This window comes from Myotis yumanensis, unplaced genomic scaffold (assembly GCF_028538775.1).
Source record: "Myotis yumanensis isolate MYYU_CA2020_CCGP unplaced genomic scaffold, mMyoYum1.0.hap1 SCAF_1, whole genome shotgun sequence".
In the NCBI taxonomy this organism is placed as follows: Eukaryota; Metazoa; Chordata; class Mammalia; order Chiroptera; family Vespertilionidae; genus Myotis; species Myotis yumanensis.
The window spans coordinates 113858938-113876423 of NW_027223752.1; the positions used below are offsets into that span (position 1 = coordinate 113858938).

The 17486-nt window shown below is 42.4% G+C and overlaps 1 protein-coding gene across 2 annotated transcripts in view; it reads left to right on the forward strand.

The window, feature by feature from the left end:
- The window catches only part of PTPN9 (protein tyrosine phosphatase non-receptor type 9), a 166798-nt gene that overhangs the window by 69148 nt on the left and 80164 nt on the right, over window positions 1-17486 (forward strand). For both annotated transcript variants that reach the window (XM_070429954.1, XM_070429958.1), the window contains 2 exons: window positions 11907-11996; window positions 12684-12808. In XM_070429954.1, the coding sequence (XP_070286055.1) occupies window positions 11907-11996; window positions 12684-12808 (215 nt within the window). The remainder of the gene's footprint in view (window positions 1-11906; window positions 11997-12683; window positions 12809-17486) is intronic.

Below are 17486 nucleotides of genomic sequence, written 5' to 3' on the forward strand. Positions count from 1 at the left end.
CTTTACAGAAGTAATGTGTGCCATTTCGTTGTTACAGTGGTGCAGTTGGCAGGTGTGCCCAGGCCAAACTTGGGGCTGGACACAGGGTGAGTGGCCCAAATAGAGTGCTGAATTTCTGCTGCATAAGCTTAAAAATGCAGAGACTGATGCTGAACTTCAGGGTTTAGATGTCCATTCTCCGGTCATTGAGCACATCTCATGAACAAAGCTCCCAGAACTCATGGAGCTCATGGGCAGATGAACCCATACATGAGCTTCCCCTGCCACATTGACCTGATCCTCACTACAAAGGAGCAGACTGTTCCTAAACCAGAGCAGGAGGTTGCACAGAAGAAAAAGATATCCCAGAAGAAACTGAAGAAAGAAAAATTTATGGCCCTGGAGTAAATTCAGCATAAAGTAAATATTAATAAAAGTTAAAAAAAAAAATAGAAAGAATCTGGCCGTGGAAAATGATGTCATGGTAGCTGTTGTTGACAGAGGATATCAAAGGGAGGGGCGACTTTTGTTTTTAAATTGATGAGAGAGAGAGAGAGAGAAACATCGATTTGTTGTTCCACTTATTTAACTTGCAATCTTGGCATATCCAGATGATGCTCTAACCAACTGAGCTATCCTGCCAGGGTGAGGGGTGACTCTTATTTACAACAGGATAAGCCTGTGCCTGGAAGATATATGAGGATGTCTACTTCCAGACCCTTTTTGGGGACATCTATACTAATAATAGACAAATATGTAAATTGACCATCCCTCCGCAATGCCCACAGCCAATCAGGAGTGAGTATGCAATTAACCTGACAAAGATGGCGGGCCTGTGGGTAGTGTGTACGCGCTCAGGCGCCAAGCGGCTGGCGGCAGGGTAGGACGCTTGCATCGTCGCCATGGCAACAGCGCAGGTGTTCCACCCCGCCCTGGGCCTCTGGGCAGCGCGGGAAGGCGGAAGGCTGCTCCAGCCAGAGCAAAGGCAGTGCGGGCAGCCAGGGGAAGGAAGGCCTATTCTTGCACAAATCTTTGTGCATCGGTCCTCTAGTATTTTAATATCCTGGTGCAATATCTGTGCTGCTACATATTTAAGAATTTTGACTCTGACACTAATGATACATACTGATTGGTCTTAAGAATCAGGATTCCCAGTGATTCAAAGAAAACTCTTCTACCTAAGGGACTAACAAGGTGTCATTGGACAGGAATTCTGATAAAACTCAGTTGGCCTGGAAGGGGGTTTGGTTAGTTGACCTGTAAATTCCCTTATCTCTGAAATTTGGTGATTACATAAAGCTGTCCTAGATATAAAGTATTCTTTTAAAAATCTTTAATATTAAAAGTATTACATATGTCCCCTTATTTCCCCGATCAACCCCCTCCAGCCCACCCCCATTCCACACACCAGACCCCCACCACCCAACTGTCTGTGTCCATGGGCCATGCATATATGCATACAAGGTCTTTGGTTGGTTACCTGCCACCCACTCACCCTCCCTGCCTTCACTCCGAGATTTTGCACTCTGTTCCATGCTTCCATGTCTCTGGTTCCACTCTGTTCATTAGTTTATTTTGTTATTTAGATTCCATATATGAGTGAGATCATGTGATACTTGTCTTTCTCTGGCTGACTTATTCCACTTAGCATGATACTCTTCAGGTCCCTCCATGCTGTCTCAAAGAGTAAGAGATTCTTCTTTTTTACTGCTACATAGTATCCATGATATAAATGTACCACAGCTTTTTTATCCACTCATCTACTGATGGGCATTTGGGCTGTTTCTAGATCTTAGCTATTGTAAATTGTGCTGCTCTGAACATAGGGGTGCATACATTCTTTCTGATTGGTGTTTCGGGTTTCTTAGGATATATTCCTAGAAGTAGGATCATATTTAATTTTTTGAGGAAACTCCATACTGTTTTTCATAATGGCTGCACCAGTCTGCATTCCCACCAGCAGTGTACTAGGATTCTCTTTTCTCCACATCATTGCCAGCTCTTGTCATTTGTTGATTTAAAAAAAAAATATATATATATATATCCTATCTAATAATAGAGAAACATGGTGATTAGCCGTACCTCCACTACCCTTCCCATTGGCTAATCAGGGCGATATGCAAATTAACTGCCAACCAAGATGGCGGCCGGCAGCTAGGCAGCTTGAAGCGAATACGAGGCTTGCTTGCTTCAGTGACGGAGGGAGCCAACGTTCCCCGCCTGCCTTGCCGGCCTCTGAGCTGCAATTCTAAGAAACATTGTTACAAATATAGAAGCTAAATAAAACCCCAGAAACCTGCTTTCAGCCAGCCGGGCTTCAGTCAGCAGGACCGCAACATTGTTTCAATTATAGAACAAACGCAGATCCCTGCTTTCAGCCAGCAGGGATCTCAGAGCTGGAGTGAGCAGGACCGCAACAGTGTTACAATTATAGAACCCAAACAAACCAGATACCTGCTTTCAGCAGCTGAGGCCTCAGAGCTGGAGCCAAGCCTCAGAGCTAAAGCTGGCCCAGAATAAAAAAAGAAAAGAAAAAAGGACAGGTTGGGAGCTTCAGTCACCCGCCAGCCTGAAAACGGCCCTCAGCCCCTCACCCAGGCTGGCCAGGCACCCCAGTGGGGACCCCCACCCTGAAGGGGGTGTGACCAGCTGCAAACAGCCATCATCCCCTCATCCAGGCTGGCCAGGCACCCCAGTGGGGACCCCCACCCTGATCCATGACACCCTTCAGGGCAAACCAGCCGGCCCCGACCCGTGCACCAGGCCTCTATCCTATATAGTAAAAGGGTAATATGCCTCCCAGCACCGGGATCAGCGGAGCCGCAAGGCCTCCCGAACCCAGGATCAGCGGAGCCGCGAGGCCTCCTGAACCCAGGATCAGCAGAGCCGTGAGGCCTCCTGAACCCAGGATCAGCGGAGCCTCGAGGCCTCCTGGCACCGGGATCAGCATGACAGAGTGCAGCGACCAAACCCCCTGATCGCCCTGCGGCTCTGTGTGTGACAGAGTGCGGGGCCACAACCCCCTGATCGGCCCTGCTCTGTGTATGACACGTGCGGCACCCCAACCCCCACCCCACGGGCCCTGCTCTGTGTGTGACGGGGTAGAGCCATAACCTCCCCATCGGCCCTGCCCTGAGTGTGACAGTGGCGGCGCCCCAACGCTCTGATCGGCCTGCTCTTTGGGTGATAGAGGGCGGCGCCCCAACCCCCTGATCCTCCCTGCTCTGTGTGTGACGGGGCAGTGCCCAACTCCCCTATCAACCCTACTCTGTGAGTGACAGGGGGGAGCTCCTCAACCCCCTGATGGGCCCTGCTCTGTGCATGACGGGGCAGCGCCCCAACCCCCTGATCGGCCCTGCTCTGTGGGTGACAGGGTGGCGCCGCAACCTCCCTATCGACCCTGCCTTGAGTGTGACGGGGTGGTGCCCCAACCCTCAATCGGCCCTACCCTGAGCGTGACTAGGGGTGGCATCGCAACCTCCCGATCCGCCCTGCTCTGTGCATGACAGGGGGCAGCGCCCCAACTCCCCAATCGTCCCTGCTCTGAGCCCGACCAGGGGCTGCACCTAGGGATTGGGCCTGCCCTCTGCCACCTGGGAGCGGGTCTAAGCCAGCAGGTCATTATCTCCCGAGGGGTCCCATACTGCGAGAGGGCACAGGCAGAGCTGAGGGACCCCCTCTCCCCTCCAAGGGCACAAATTTTTGTGCACCGGGCCTCTAGTGTGTGTGTGTGTGTGTGTATATATATATACACACACACACACACACACTAGAGGCCCGGTGCACAAAAATTTGTGCACTCGCGGGGGGGGGGGGGGGTCCCTCAGCCCAGCCTATGCCCTCTTGCAGTCTGGGACCACTTGGAGGATGTCTACCTGCTGGCTTAGGCACGCTCCCTGGGGGATCGGGCCCAAGCTGGCAGTCAGACATCCCTCTGGCAGCCCGGCAGCCCTTGGGCATGTCCACTTGCCAGCAGGGAGCAGATCTCAGCTGCAGTCGGACATCCTTAGTGTTGCTGAAGAGGCAGGAGAGGCTCCCACCACCACCACTGTGCTGGCAGCCATCAGCTGGCCACTAGGGGGCAGCTCCTGCATTGAGCATCTGCCCCCTGGTGGTCAGTGTGTCTCAGTGACCAGTCATTCCTAGTCATTCTGCTGTTAGGGTCAATTTGCATATTACCCTTTTATTATATAGACTAGAAGCCTGGTGCACGGGTGGGGGCCGACTGGTTTGCCCTGAACGGTGTCCGGGATCAGGGTGCGGGTCACCACTGGGGAGCCTGGCCAGCCTGGGTGAGGGGCTGATGGCTGTTTTCAGACTGACCAAGCCCCCGGTGACCAAAGCTCCCAGCCTTTCCTTTTTTTTTTTATTCACTCCAGCTCTGTGGCAATGGCAACTGGAAGCAGGTATCTGGGGTTTATTTACCTTCTGTAATTGAAACTTTGTTGCCTTGAGAGGAGGCAGCAGCCAGCCGGGAAGCTTGGCTTCTTCTATCATTGGGGCAACCAAGCGTCCTGCTTGCTCCAGCTCCGTGGCTGCCGGCCGCCATCTTGGTTGGGTTAATTTGCATATAGTCCCTCTGATTGGCTGGTGGGCGTGGCTTGGGTCATAGCAAAGGTACAGTCAATTTGCATGTTTGTCTATTATTAGGTAAGATTTTATTGATTCAATGAGGAAGAGAGAGATAGAAACGTCAGTGATGAGAGAGAATCATAGATCGGATGCCTCCTGCATGCCTCCTACTGGGGATGGAGCCCACAACACAGGCATGTGCCCTTGACTGGAATTGAACCCGGGATCTTTCAGGCCACTTGCCATCGCTGTGTCCACTGAGCCAAACTGGCTAGGGCTTTTTAAAAAATATATATATAGTGTTTTCAGAGAGGAAGGAAGAGGGAGAGAGAGTTAAAATCATCAATGATGAAAGAGAATCATCGATCAGCTGCCTCCTGCATACCCCCTACTGGGTATCGAATTCAAAACCTGGGCATGTGCCCTTGACCTGAATTGAACATGGGACCCTTCAGTCCACAGGCTGAAGCTCTAGCCACTTAGCTAAACCAGCTAGGGCTGTTGATGGTAGCCATTCTGACAGGTGGAAGTGATAACCTCATTGTCCTTTTAATTTGCATCTCTCTGATGATCAGTGATTTTGAGCATTTTTTTCTCTTGGCCATCTGTATGTCCTCTTTGGAGAAGGGTCTATTTAGTTTCTTTGCCCATTTTTTAGTTGGATTGTTTGTCTTCCTTTTGTTAAGTCGTATGAGTTCCTTAAATATTTTGGATATTAACCCTTTATCAGATGTATCATTGCCAAATATGTTCACCCATATAGTGGGCTCTCTTTTTTTCATTTTGTTGCTGGCTTCTTTTGCTGTGCAGAAACTTTTTATCTTAATGTAGTCCCATTTGTTTATTTTCTACTTAGTTTCCTTTGCCCTAGGTCCTAGGGCCTAGGAGATTATCTGTAAAGATTTTGCTAGGAGAGATGTCTGGGATTTTGCTGCCTATGGTTTCTTCTAGCATTTTTGTGGCTTCCCGACTTACATTGAAGTCTTATCCATTTTGAGTTTATTCTTCTGTATGGTGTAAGTTGGTGGTCCAGTTTCATTTTTTTGCATGTATCTGTCCAATTTTCCCAGCACCATTTATTGAAGAGACTGTCTTGAGTCCATTGTATGATCTTGCTTCCTTTGTCAAATATTAATTGAGTATAATGGTGTGGGTCAATTTCTGGGGTCTCTATTATGTTCCATTGATCTATATGCCTGTTCTTGTGCCAGTACCGGCTGTTTTGATTATGGTGGCATTGTAGTATAACCTGAAATTGGTATTGTGATTCCTCCAACTTTGTTCTTCTTTCTCAAGATTGCTGCGGTTATTCGGGTCTTTTTTTGTTCCATATAAACTTTTGGAGTATTTTTTCTAGGTTTGTGAAATACGCTGTTGGTATTTTAATAGAGATTGGATTGAATCTGTAGATTGCCTTGGGGTCTTCTGGACATTTTAATGATATTGATTTAACCAATCCATGAATACAATATATTCTTCCACTTGTTTACATCTTTTTCTATCTCTTTTTTTTTTTCAGGTTTTAAAACTTTTTATTTGCATATTAAAAAATTGTGCATTCCAATAATTAAAATAATTTGAACAACAAAAAAATGGCAATCTGATTAAACTGCATTTTATAGCCCGCAGGACACCTTGGACCAGCTTGGTTTTTACTCTAGATTTCACCATCGTCTCACCCAGTTCGTTCCTTCACCAACATGCAAGTTCTTTCTCTTCCCTGCCAGCCAGCCAGGCAGATGGGAGCAGCAGGTGGGGCCTTCGTTGTGAGTAGTTCTGATGTGAAAAGGGGCAGCACAGTCACTTAAACTGATCCAACCTCTTTGCATTTTACAAAGTTAGACAGCTAAAAGAAGTAAAATAAGTAGGCAATGTTTGTGGAATGTACAGTGCATATTGGCGGCGTGTGCCTCATTACCATTTGCCTACTTGTTTCTCCTGTTCAATCGTTTCTTTTGAAAACAGTGGGTTTTTCTCTTGCGTTTCTGTCTTCTTCAGTTTCGAATTTCTTAATCTCAGCCCTATCGCAGAGGAAGCTGAGTGAGGTGCATGAACGAGAGGAGTCCGAACTGCTCAGTGACCACCTCTGAGTCTTCTATCTCTTTTCAACGTCCTGTAGTTTTACGAATACAGATCTTTTGACTCCTTGGTTAAGATTGTTCCTAAGTGTTTTAATTGTAATGGTAAATGGGATTGCTTGTTTATTTTCTCTTTCTGAGAATCCATTATTGGTGTATAAAAAGGCCATCGATTTTTGGATATTGATTTTGTATCCTGCCAAATTCATTTATTACCTCTAGTAGTTTTTTTCTGGAGTCTTTAGGGTTTTCTACATACAATATCATATCATCGGCTAATATTTATTTTTACTTCCTGCTTCCAATTTGGATGCCTTTTATTTCTTCTTCTTATCTGATTCCTGTGGCTAGGACTTTCAGTACTATGCAGAATAAGAGTGGTGAAAGCGGACATCCCTGTCTTGTTTCTGTTCTTAGGGGAAATGGTTTTAGTTTTTGCCCTTTGAGTATGATGTTGGCTGTAGGTTTGTCATATATGGCCTTTATCATCTTGAGATACTCCTGGTATTCCCATTTTGCTGATTTTATCAAAAATGGGTGTTGGATTTTGTCTAATGCTTTTTCTGTGTCTGTTGATATGATAATGTGATTTTTGTCTTTCAATTTGTTTATGTGATGTATCATGTTTATTGATTTGTGAATATTGTACCAGCCTTGCATCCCTGGAATAAATGCCACTTGGTCATGGTGTATGATCTTTTTAATATATTGCTGTATTTGATTTGCTAATATTTTAATGAGGATTTTAGCATCTATGTTCATCAGGAATATTGGCCTGTAATTCTCTTTCTTTATAGTATCTTTATCTGGTTTTGGAATTAGGGTAATGCTGTCCTCATAAAAAGAACTTGGAAGTGTTCCTTCCTTTTGGACTTTTTGGAATAGTTTGAGGAATATAGGTGTTAGTTCTTCTTTGAATGTTTGGTAAAATTCCCCTGTGAAGCCATCCAGATTTGGGTTTTTGTTTTTTAGGAGTTTTTTGATTACTGCTTCTATTTCATCACTTGTTATTGGTCTATTCAGGTTTTCTGATTATTCCTGACCCAGTTTTGGGAGATTGTAGTTTTCCAGGAATTTATCCATTTCGTCCACATTGTCCAGCTTGTTGGCATATAATTGTTCATAGTATTTGCTTAAAATCCTTTGTATTTCTGTGGTCTCAGTGGTTACTTCTCTACTTTCTTTCAGATTTTATTTATTTAGGTCCTCTCTCTTTGTTTCTTGATGAGTCTGGCTCAGTTCATCAATTTTGTTTATCCTTTCGAAGAACCAGTTCTTGGTTCATTGATTTTTTTGTGTTGATTTTTAATTTTTGTTATCTATTTCTGCTCTAATCTTAATTATTTCCTTCCTTCTGCTTACTCTGGGCTTTTCTTGTTCTCTTTCTAGTTCTTTTAGTTTTAGGGTTAAATAGTTTATGTTTATCTTGTTTTTTGAAGTAAGCCTATAGTGCTATGAACTTCCCTCTCAGGACTGCTTTTTCTGTGTCCCAGAGATTTTGGGTTGTTGTGTGTTCATTTTCATTTGTTTTCAGGAATGTTTTGATTTTCTTATTGATCTCGTTTAATGATTAGCCTCCATGTGTTTGAATGTTTTGGGGTGTTTTGACTGTAGTTGATTTCTAATTTCATTCCACTGTGATCGGAGAAGATGCTTGATATGATTTGAATCTTCTTAAACTTGTAAAGACTTGTTATGTGTCCTAACATATGGTCTATCTTTGTGAGTGATCCATGTGCAGTTGAGAAGAATGTATATACTGCAGCTTTGGGGTGAAATGTTCTATAAATGTCAGTTAACTCCATCTGATCCAGTGTGTCCTTGAGTCACTATTTTCTTGTTAATTTTTTGTGTGGAAGATATATCCAGTGAAGTCAGCAGGGTGTTAAAATCCCCTACTATGACTGTATTGTTGTTGATCTCTCCCTTCAAGTCCTCTAGAAGTTTTTATATATATATATATATATATATATATATATATATATATATATATATATTTAGGTGCTCCTATATTTGGGAGCATATTTGTTTACCAGGGTTATATCCTCTTGTTGTATTGATCCCTTTAGTATTATGTAGTGACCTTTGTTGTCTCTTGTGATGGCCTTCATTTCGAAGTCTATTTTGTCAGATACGAGTATTGCTACTCCAGCTTTTATTTCTTTTCCATTTGCATGGAAACATTTTTTCCATCCCTTCACTCTCATCCTGTGTGTGTCTTGTCCTAAGGTGGGTCTCTTGTAGATAGCATATACATTAGTCAGCGGTTCTCAACCTGTAGGTCGTGACCCCTTTGGCGGTCGAACGACCCTTTCACAGGGGTCGCCTAAGACCATCCTGCATATCAGATATTTACATTATGATTCATAACAGTAGCAACATTACAGTTATGAAGTAGCAACGAAAATAATTTTATGGTTGGGTCACAACATGAGGAACTGTATTTAAAGGGCCAGAAGGTTGAGAACCACTGCATTAGGTCCTCGGGTTACCTCGGAGATTGGTTCCTACGGCGTGACTTAATGCGGTTTTCGCCGTAAGTTGGAACCCACCTACATAAGCACCTACGTCACTCACATGGAGCACATACACAGTAATAATGAAGTGAAATAGTAAAAAAAAAAATTTAAGAGAAAGATAACAATTCCTGACCTTTACTTGTGGTAAATAAATGATAAAAAACATAAAGCACATATGTACATACATCGAAATGACAGAATTTTTTCTTAATAAATAAATGGGAGATGGCGATGTAACCATGAAACGACCTGCGTCGAGTCCAACATAACCTGAGGACTGTCTGTATTTGGGTCATGTTTTTGTAACCATTTAGCTACCCTATTTCGTTTGGAGCATTTAATATATTTAAATTTAAGGTTATTATTAATAGGTTCTTATTTATTGCCATTTTAATTCTGTATGCCTAGATTTCTCCCTCTATTTCTTTTTCTCATTACAGCAGTCTCTTTAGCCTTTTTTGTAATGCTGGCTTGGTTGTGATGTACTCCTTTAGCCTTTTTTTGTCTGGGAAGCTCTTTATCTCACCATCCACTTTGAATGATAGTCTTGTTGAATATAGTAATCTTGGTTTCAGATACAGTGGGGCCTTGACTTACGAGTGTCCTGACTAACGAGTTTTTCGAGATACGAGCTGTCTCTCGGCCGATTTTTTGCTTTGAGTTGCGAGCTAAAATTCGGGTTACGAGCCAGCTTCAGATACCCCACCGCTAGTTGGCACAGCGAACGTCACAGTGAACACCACAACATCAGCCCAGCATCACGTGTCTCACTCGTTCACTTTTTGATTTGACATACGAGTAATTTGAGTTACGAGCTCTGTCACAGAACGAATTAAACTCGTAAGTCAAGGCCCCACTGTACTTGCTTTCCATTACCTTGAGTACTTCATGCCATTCCCTTCTGGCCTACAGAGTGTCTAATGAGAAATCAGGTGTCAGCCTTATGGGAGCTCCTTTATAGGTAACAGTTTGCTTTTCTCTTGCTGCCTTTAAGATTCTCTCTTTGCCTTTAATTTTTTGCATTTTAATTAGGATGTGTCTGGCCATGGAACTGTTTCAGTTCTTCTTCCTTGAGACTCTCTATGACTCCTGAATTTCTGTGACTTTTTCCTTCTGCCGTTATTTCTTCAAACATGTTCTTTATCTCTTTCTCCCTTTCTGTCTTTTTTGGCACAGCTACTATTTAAATATTGTTACGTTTCATGTTGTCCCACAGATCTCTTAAGCTGTCCTCCTGTTTTTTTGTGGGTTTTTTTTTTTTGTTCTCTGATTGAGTGATTTTTTTCAACCCTGTCTTCTAATTCACTGATTTGATCCTCCGCTTCCCCTAATCTGCTGTGTATTCCTTCTAATATGTCTTTTATTTTTGCCATGTCACTCTTTATTTCCGTCTTTATAGTTACTACATGTTTTCTCATGCTGTTGAGCATGTTTAACATCATTATTCTGAACTCTATATCAGATATTTTTTTTCTCCATTTCATTTATATCTTTGTCTGGAGAATTCTCTTGTTCTTTCATTTGGGGGTTGTTTCTTTGTATCCTCATTTTGGCTGCCTGTTTGGGTTTATGACTATGTATTAGGTAGGTCTGCTACACTAACTTCTAGTGCAGGATAGTGTCAAATGCTGTTTCTGATTAATTAGACCAGGCAAAGACTCAACTCCTCCAGAGACCTCCAATTCCTACAGACTGATAGGATTCTGTCTTAAATAGTCCTTAAGTAATCATTTACAGGTGTGGCAAGAGTTTTTCAACAGGTTGGGGCAATTGCTTCTGCCTGGAGACTAACTCTCATACTCTGTCTCCTATTGAGCCTCAGAACTTTGCACCTTGGGGCAAGGTGTTTTCCAATATGGTGGGTCAGCTTTCTTCCCCCCAGGCAAAGGCTCCTGTATAGCAAATGTCTGTGTGAGAAAGATGACTCAGCACAGGAAACCAGGGTGTCTGCCTTCTGAGCTCTAACTCCAGAGCCTCCAGTCCTGGCTTCTGCCCACACAGCTCCAGTGCACTCTGCCCTCCCTCTGCCAGAGCACAAGATGAGTGGCTATATACTAAATTTTATGCTTTGGCCCCCCCCCCCTTTTTTTTAAAATATGTTTTATTGATTTTTTTTTTTACAGAGAGGAAGGGAGAGAGATAGAGAGTTAGGAACATGGATGAGAGGGAAACATCGATCAGCTACCTCCTGCACACCCCCTACTGGGGATGTGCCCGCAACCCAGGTACATGCCCTTGACCGGAATCGAACCTGGGACCCTTCAGTTCGCAGGCTGACGCTCTATCTACTGAGCCAAACCGGTTAGGGCTGTGCTTTGGCCTTTTAAGAGGTTGCCTGCATTTCTAGCCATCTATTTCTGGCAGATAGCAACCCTTGTCTTCCATTGATTATTCTGGAAGTTTTTTTGTATTTTAGTTGTAATTCCTGGGAGTGTGTCCATACAGCATTCACTTACTCTGCCAACATTTTTAATCTCTTTAAAATATATATATATATAAAATTTATTACTTTAAAATATTTTTTATTGATTTTCATTCTTTTATTTTTTAATTTTTTATTTAGAGAGAGAGAGAGAGAGTAGAAGGGAGCTGGAGAGAGAAACATTGATGTGAGAGTGAAACATTGATAGACTGCCTCCTGCACGACCCCTACCAGGGAACCTTTTGGTGCATGGGATGACACACAACCCAACTGAGACACACTGGCTAGGGTGCATAGTATTTTTATATTAATTTATCTTGTGTGCTTTATTTTTAGGAAACACGAAGGAAGGAAGGCATTGTGAATCTGAAACCTCAGGAAGAACCTCTCCGTTCTGAGATTCTTAGTGGAAAATTCACCGTCTTAGTGAGTCTTCATGGACCCCTCTTGTAATGTCTCATTATTTCTTTTTGTAGCTGTTGTCCTCTTTGGACTTTGTTGCTGCATACCTTATGCCGAATCTAGAGAGTTTCCACAGTCAGGAGCAGATGTAAAGCAGCTGTGCAATTTGGCATAAAATTATTCTAGTAATAATTGAAATTATTGAAAATCAGTTGTACTGTAGATTTAGAAAATTTTTTTCATTGGTCCATAACAGTCAAGGCCTTTGGAATGGGTATATAATGTGTCAGTGGCCCGTCCTATGTTATTGAATGCAAGCTTCAATTAGAAATCATAGCCTTGCAGGTAAGTATACAATGGGTGGATTTTATAGTTTTCCTCTGCTGTTTGTTTCTTTTGGCATCCTGCCTGGGAAATTAGCTAATTAGCCAGTGTAAACCATATTTTAATTTCTGCAATTGAAGATTTAAGATAGTGTGTTTTTTCCCTATCACTGAAATATAGTTTGGGATGGGGGGTTTCTGAGAATCATTCGTGGGATGACATAAACTTTCTTCCCTTCCCTTTCTGAAGCAATTGATGCAAGTCAGAGAAGTATTGCCAGTATCTGTTATCTTCATATCGGAAAGCTGTGTCCAGGATATAATAATCCTTAGAGGTTATTGGGATTTTCTATTTGATTTCTAATGTCTTTTGTTTTATTTGCTCTAGGATGTTCGGGACCCAACAGGAGCCTCCATTGCCCTCTTCACTGCCAGATTGCATCATCCCCACAAATCAGTGCAACATGTGGTACTTCAGGCTCTGTTTTACTTGTTAGACAGAGCTGTGGATAGGTGAGATTATCTTTTAGGTGGTCAACATTCAGATGGGAAAGTGACAGTTCTTGATTTGATAAAACTTAGCAGTGCCTTCCATATGTTTCTCAGATATGTCCTGAGCAGTGAGTGCTACGTATGGAAAATGTCCCATGTCCTTCAGGGCTTGGCATGTTTCCAGATACTATCAAGCTGGTGGGTTTTCTGTATCTTTACCTGCTATCTCTTTTCAGAATAACAGAAACTGAGAAAGCAAATAGCAATTTAAAAATATTTCTTTTATTTTTTATTTTTTTTGAAAACATCGTTATTCTACTTGATGGTTGAAGGATAATTTGGCTGCAGTGGTGTTGCGTACTTTCAGAGTCTGAGCAGTGCATCCAAGGTCTCCCTGCTTGTGTGTTGGATGACAGTCCCCTCCCCCCTGCTGGGGCTCCTTCTTGTGCTGCTGGGCCACCTCTCTGAACCTCCCAGACCAGCTTCTCCTGTCCCTTTAAAAAAAAATTTTTTTTTAAATTGATTTCAGAGAGAAAGGGAAAGAGAGTGAGAGACAGAAACATTAATGATGACAGAGAATCATGATCAGCTGCCCACAACCCGGGCATGTGCCTTGACCTGGAATCTAACTGTGAACTCCTGATTCATAGGTCAATGCTCAACCACTTGAGGCACCATCCTGGGCCCCTCCCCCCCCTTTTTTTGATTAATCCTCATTAGAGAATATTTTTTCCATTGATTTTAGAGAGAGTGGGAGGGAGAGGAAGAGGGAGAGAGGAAAAAGAGAGAGAAACATTACTTTGAGAGAGCCACATCAATTGGTTGCCTCCCCCATCAGCCCCAAGCAGGGTGGGGAATCTGCAACCAGGTATGTGCCCTTGACTGGAATTGATCCCACGACCCTTCAGTTCCAGGGCTGACCCTCTAACCATCGGGCAACACCAGCCAGGGCAATATTTATTGATTGATTTGAGAGAGAGAAACATCAATTTGTTGTTCCACTTACAATTCATTGGTTGCTTCTTGTATATGCCCTGACCAAGGGTTGAACCTGCAACCTTGACATATCAGGTTTAACACTCTAACCAACTGGGCTACCTGGTCAGGGCCTGTGCTGGTTCTTTTTGTTTACTCGTCCCTGATTGTTGACTTTTCAAAACCCTCTGGGGCCTCAGTATCTTTGTAAAATAGGAAAAATGGTATTTAACTCAGAGGATTTTGACAATCAGGAGTGAAGAGTCCAAAAGTATAAAGTTAAGTAAAATCTTGTTTATCAATAGGCACATAAACGAAAAAAAACCAGTTCAGGTTATATCTCTCCCCCTCTAAGGTAAATAATATCATTAATATTCTATAGAAAAGGAAACTGAAGTCCCAAGAAGTTATATGACTCTTTTACAGTCATCACATATTGGTCCAAGCAGTTCTAAGATTCTGTATTTTTTTCTCTTGGCTAGAGCATTTGTACCCTGCTATGTTGTTTTTCTGCTGTACTTTTTACCTTCGTGCTTGCCTTTACAGCTTGTTATTGCTTTGGATGTTATGGGCTGGTCCTCTGGGTTAGGAGTGATATATTTAGGGCTGATACCTGATACAGTAACAGAGCTCTGCACAGCTTTAGTCATACTATGGATTTAAGGGATGGGAATAGCCAAAGGATTGTCTCAGTTGAAGCTCTCTGTCTAGTTTACTTGTTACTGCCTTGTTAATGTTATTTCCATAGTATTTAGCTTCTGCTTTTGATGCTTAGCGGGAGATAGATCTAAACTACACACAACGTTGTTCTGAAAAGGAGAAGTTACTAAGGAGAGAGGACCAGTGGTCTCAGGGGCCCAGTACTGCACAATTAGAAGTGTGGAGTGTCTCAGTTCTTTTCGGTGATTGGTCTTCAGGCATGATTTTCAGAATATAGGTTCCTTTAAAATTCTACTTTAACTCAGGGAAATGAATGAAAGACCCCTTTACCAGAAAATTCAGTATTGGCCTTCCTCCTTGGGCAGCTTAGAGAGTCAAAGCTCTCATATAGGCATGGCAGTAACCAAAGCTTGCTCTTTCCAGTGTGAGTATTTGATCCCACAGGAGCACCATAAAGATAAAATCATAACATTTTTCATGATGTCCATTTCTTTCTTAAAAACCCTAGTGACCCCTCATTATTTAGAAGGTGCATAAATGTCGTCTTTTCTCCAAGGAAAATCTTCTCAATAGTGAGAAGAAATTCTTGTTTTCCCATGTTACCTTGAACCAGGATGGAAGAGGAGGAAAGCTCTCCTCTTTATTATATAATGCCCTTTTTTAAGGTCCAACCTCTATCACTGGCCCTGTCACCACTCCAGCCTGTCACAAATAAAATTCTTTTTATTCTGACTTTAATAGCAGTTGTTACTAATACTGATCATTTTGTGTTTAATTATGCATGGCTTTAATGATGTTATTTATTTTATATTATTTTTTTTAAAAAATCTATTACTAGATTGTAAGCTCCATAAGGGTAGAGTACCTTCTTTTTTAACATTACATAAGGGAAAATTCCCAAATCTCCCTAGGTGGAGAAGAAATGCTACCATAAATTTCCACATGCCCATCATCCATGGTCTTCAAAGTGATCTCTAACCAATCTTGTTTCATTGATAGTTCCTCATCCACCCCTCCCCTCGATTTTTTTGAAGCATGTGAAGGACTGTGTTTTAAACTTCTTGGTGTTCCCAGTAGCATCCAGCTCAGGAATCAAATTCAGGAGGGAAGTAATTATTCTTAGTAGGGAATTAGCTATTATTGTAAACCTCATATTCTATACCCAGAAAAGTGAAAATCCTATCCCATTTTTATTTATTTCATGTGCCTTCAGAGAATGAACAGTTTTTGGAAATATAGAACCTGCATCATTTTGTAAGATTGCTTTTTAAAAATTAAATTCTAGCCCTAGCCAGTTTGACTCAGTGCCCTTTGGTCCATGCCAGCCTGGGGACCAAAGGGTACCGGGTTGGATTACGGTCAAGGGCATGTACCTTGGTTGCATGCTCCTCCCCGGCCTGGGCCCTGGCCAATGCTCTATCGATATTTCTTTCTGTCTTTCCCTCTCTCTTCCACTCTCTCTAAAAATCAATGGAAAAAATATCTTCAGGTAAGGATTAAAAAAAAAAATTGCCCTAGCCAGTTTGGCTCAGTGGCTAGAGCTTTGGCCTGCGAACTGAAGGGTCTCGGGTTCGATTCTAGTCAAGGGCACATGTCCAGGTTGCAGGCTCGATCCCCTGTGTGTGTGTGTGGGGCGGGGGCGGCGTGCAGGAGGCAGCCAATCAATGATTCTCTCTCATCATTGATGTTTCTCTCTCTCTCTCCCTCTCCTTTCCTCTCTGAAATCAATAAAAAAATACTTTTAAAAAATTAAATTCTATTTCCTCTGGCACTGTCTTCTCTCTGTTTCAGTCTCCTGCCTCAAGCTGGAGCTGTGAGGGGAAATTCTATAATTCTTTGAATTTGGTCTTTAATGAGTTTGTGAAGAAATGAGAAGTCTCTAGACCTGGACAGTAATGGTGCCATTCGATTAATAGCATCTTTGCTCTTGATGAATCATAATCTCTCTGGGGTCATAGAAAGAGTCAAGATTTAGCATATTAGGGGCCATTTGAAGGGGCTGCTAGAGAAACTTGGGTGTACCTCACAATTAGATATTTTTAAAATACTACTTTGTGAATTGGTGCTTCTGTCTTAGATTTTATTGAAAGAATAAAGGTATAGAGGCTTCCAGGAGGTCATACAAAAAAATTAGTGTAAAAAATAACATGAGATCCTGATTTCAGGATTGTGTTTTGAGCCAAAATTTTTTCTCAATTTTAAATAAATGTGAAAACTCTTGTAATTACCTGTGAATAGTCCAGTCAAGTAATAATTTATTCTGAGTCTAGACTAAAACAAGTAAGGATCTGGCTTGGTAGAAGAGGCAACTTTGAAAAGTACTTAGCCATTAAGGTTGCACTGAGGAATACTTTTCATATCTTCATGTGTTCCCAACTTCAATCTTGGAATAGGCTCACCACCTTTCAGTTTACCTTTTTTTATGTAAGAAAACATTTCTTGAGTAAATTACAGAGGTAGATTCTATTGATTTTTAGAGAGAGTGGAAGGGACAGGGAGAGACAGAGAGAGAGAACCATCGATGTGAGAGAGACACATTGATTGGTTGCCTCCTTGCACGTGCCCTGACCTGCAACCAAGGTATGTACCCTTGGCAGGAAATCAAACCCGGGACCCTTCAGTCCACAGACTGATGCTCTATCCACTGAGCCAAACTGGTTTAGGCCAATTTACTTTTGAGGATGTTTTCCAAAGACTATTTGTGGGTTCTCTTCCTACAAGTCAATAGATACAAATTCACAGTCATTAAGCTTAGAGTTTGTTTTTGTTTTTTTAGTTTTTCACAAGTATAATGTATTTTCTTCGTGATAGCTTCCAGTCCACTGGATTACAATTCAGTGACCAATCATTATGGGCCTGTGTTGCAAGGACTGTGCTAGGGACTGTTGGGGATAATGAGTGAACAAAACCCATTTCCACTCTAGGAGAGAATCAGATAACTATACAAAGTTGGTATACTTTAAGAGCTGTAATAAAGATCCACAGGAAGATTTGTGGGGCTTCAAGAAGGAGAAGTATGGCAGGCAGTACATTTGATTATAGTTATCAGGGAGACAGATCTTCA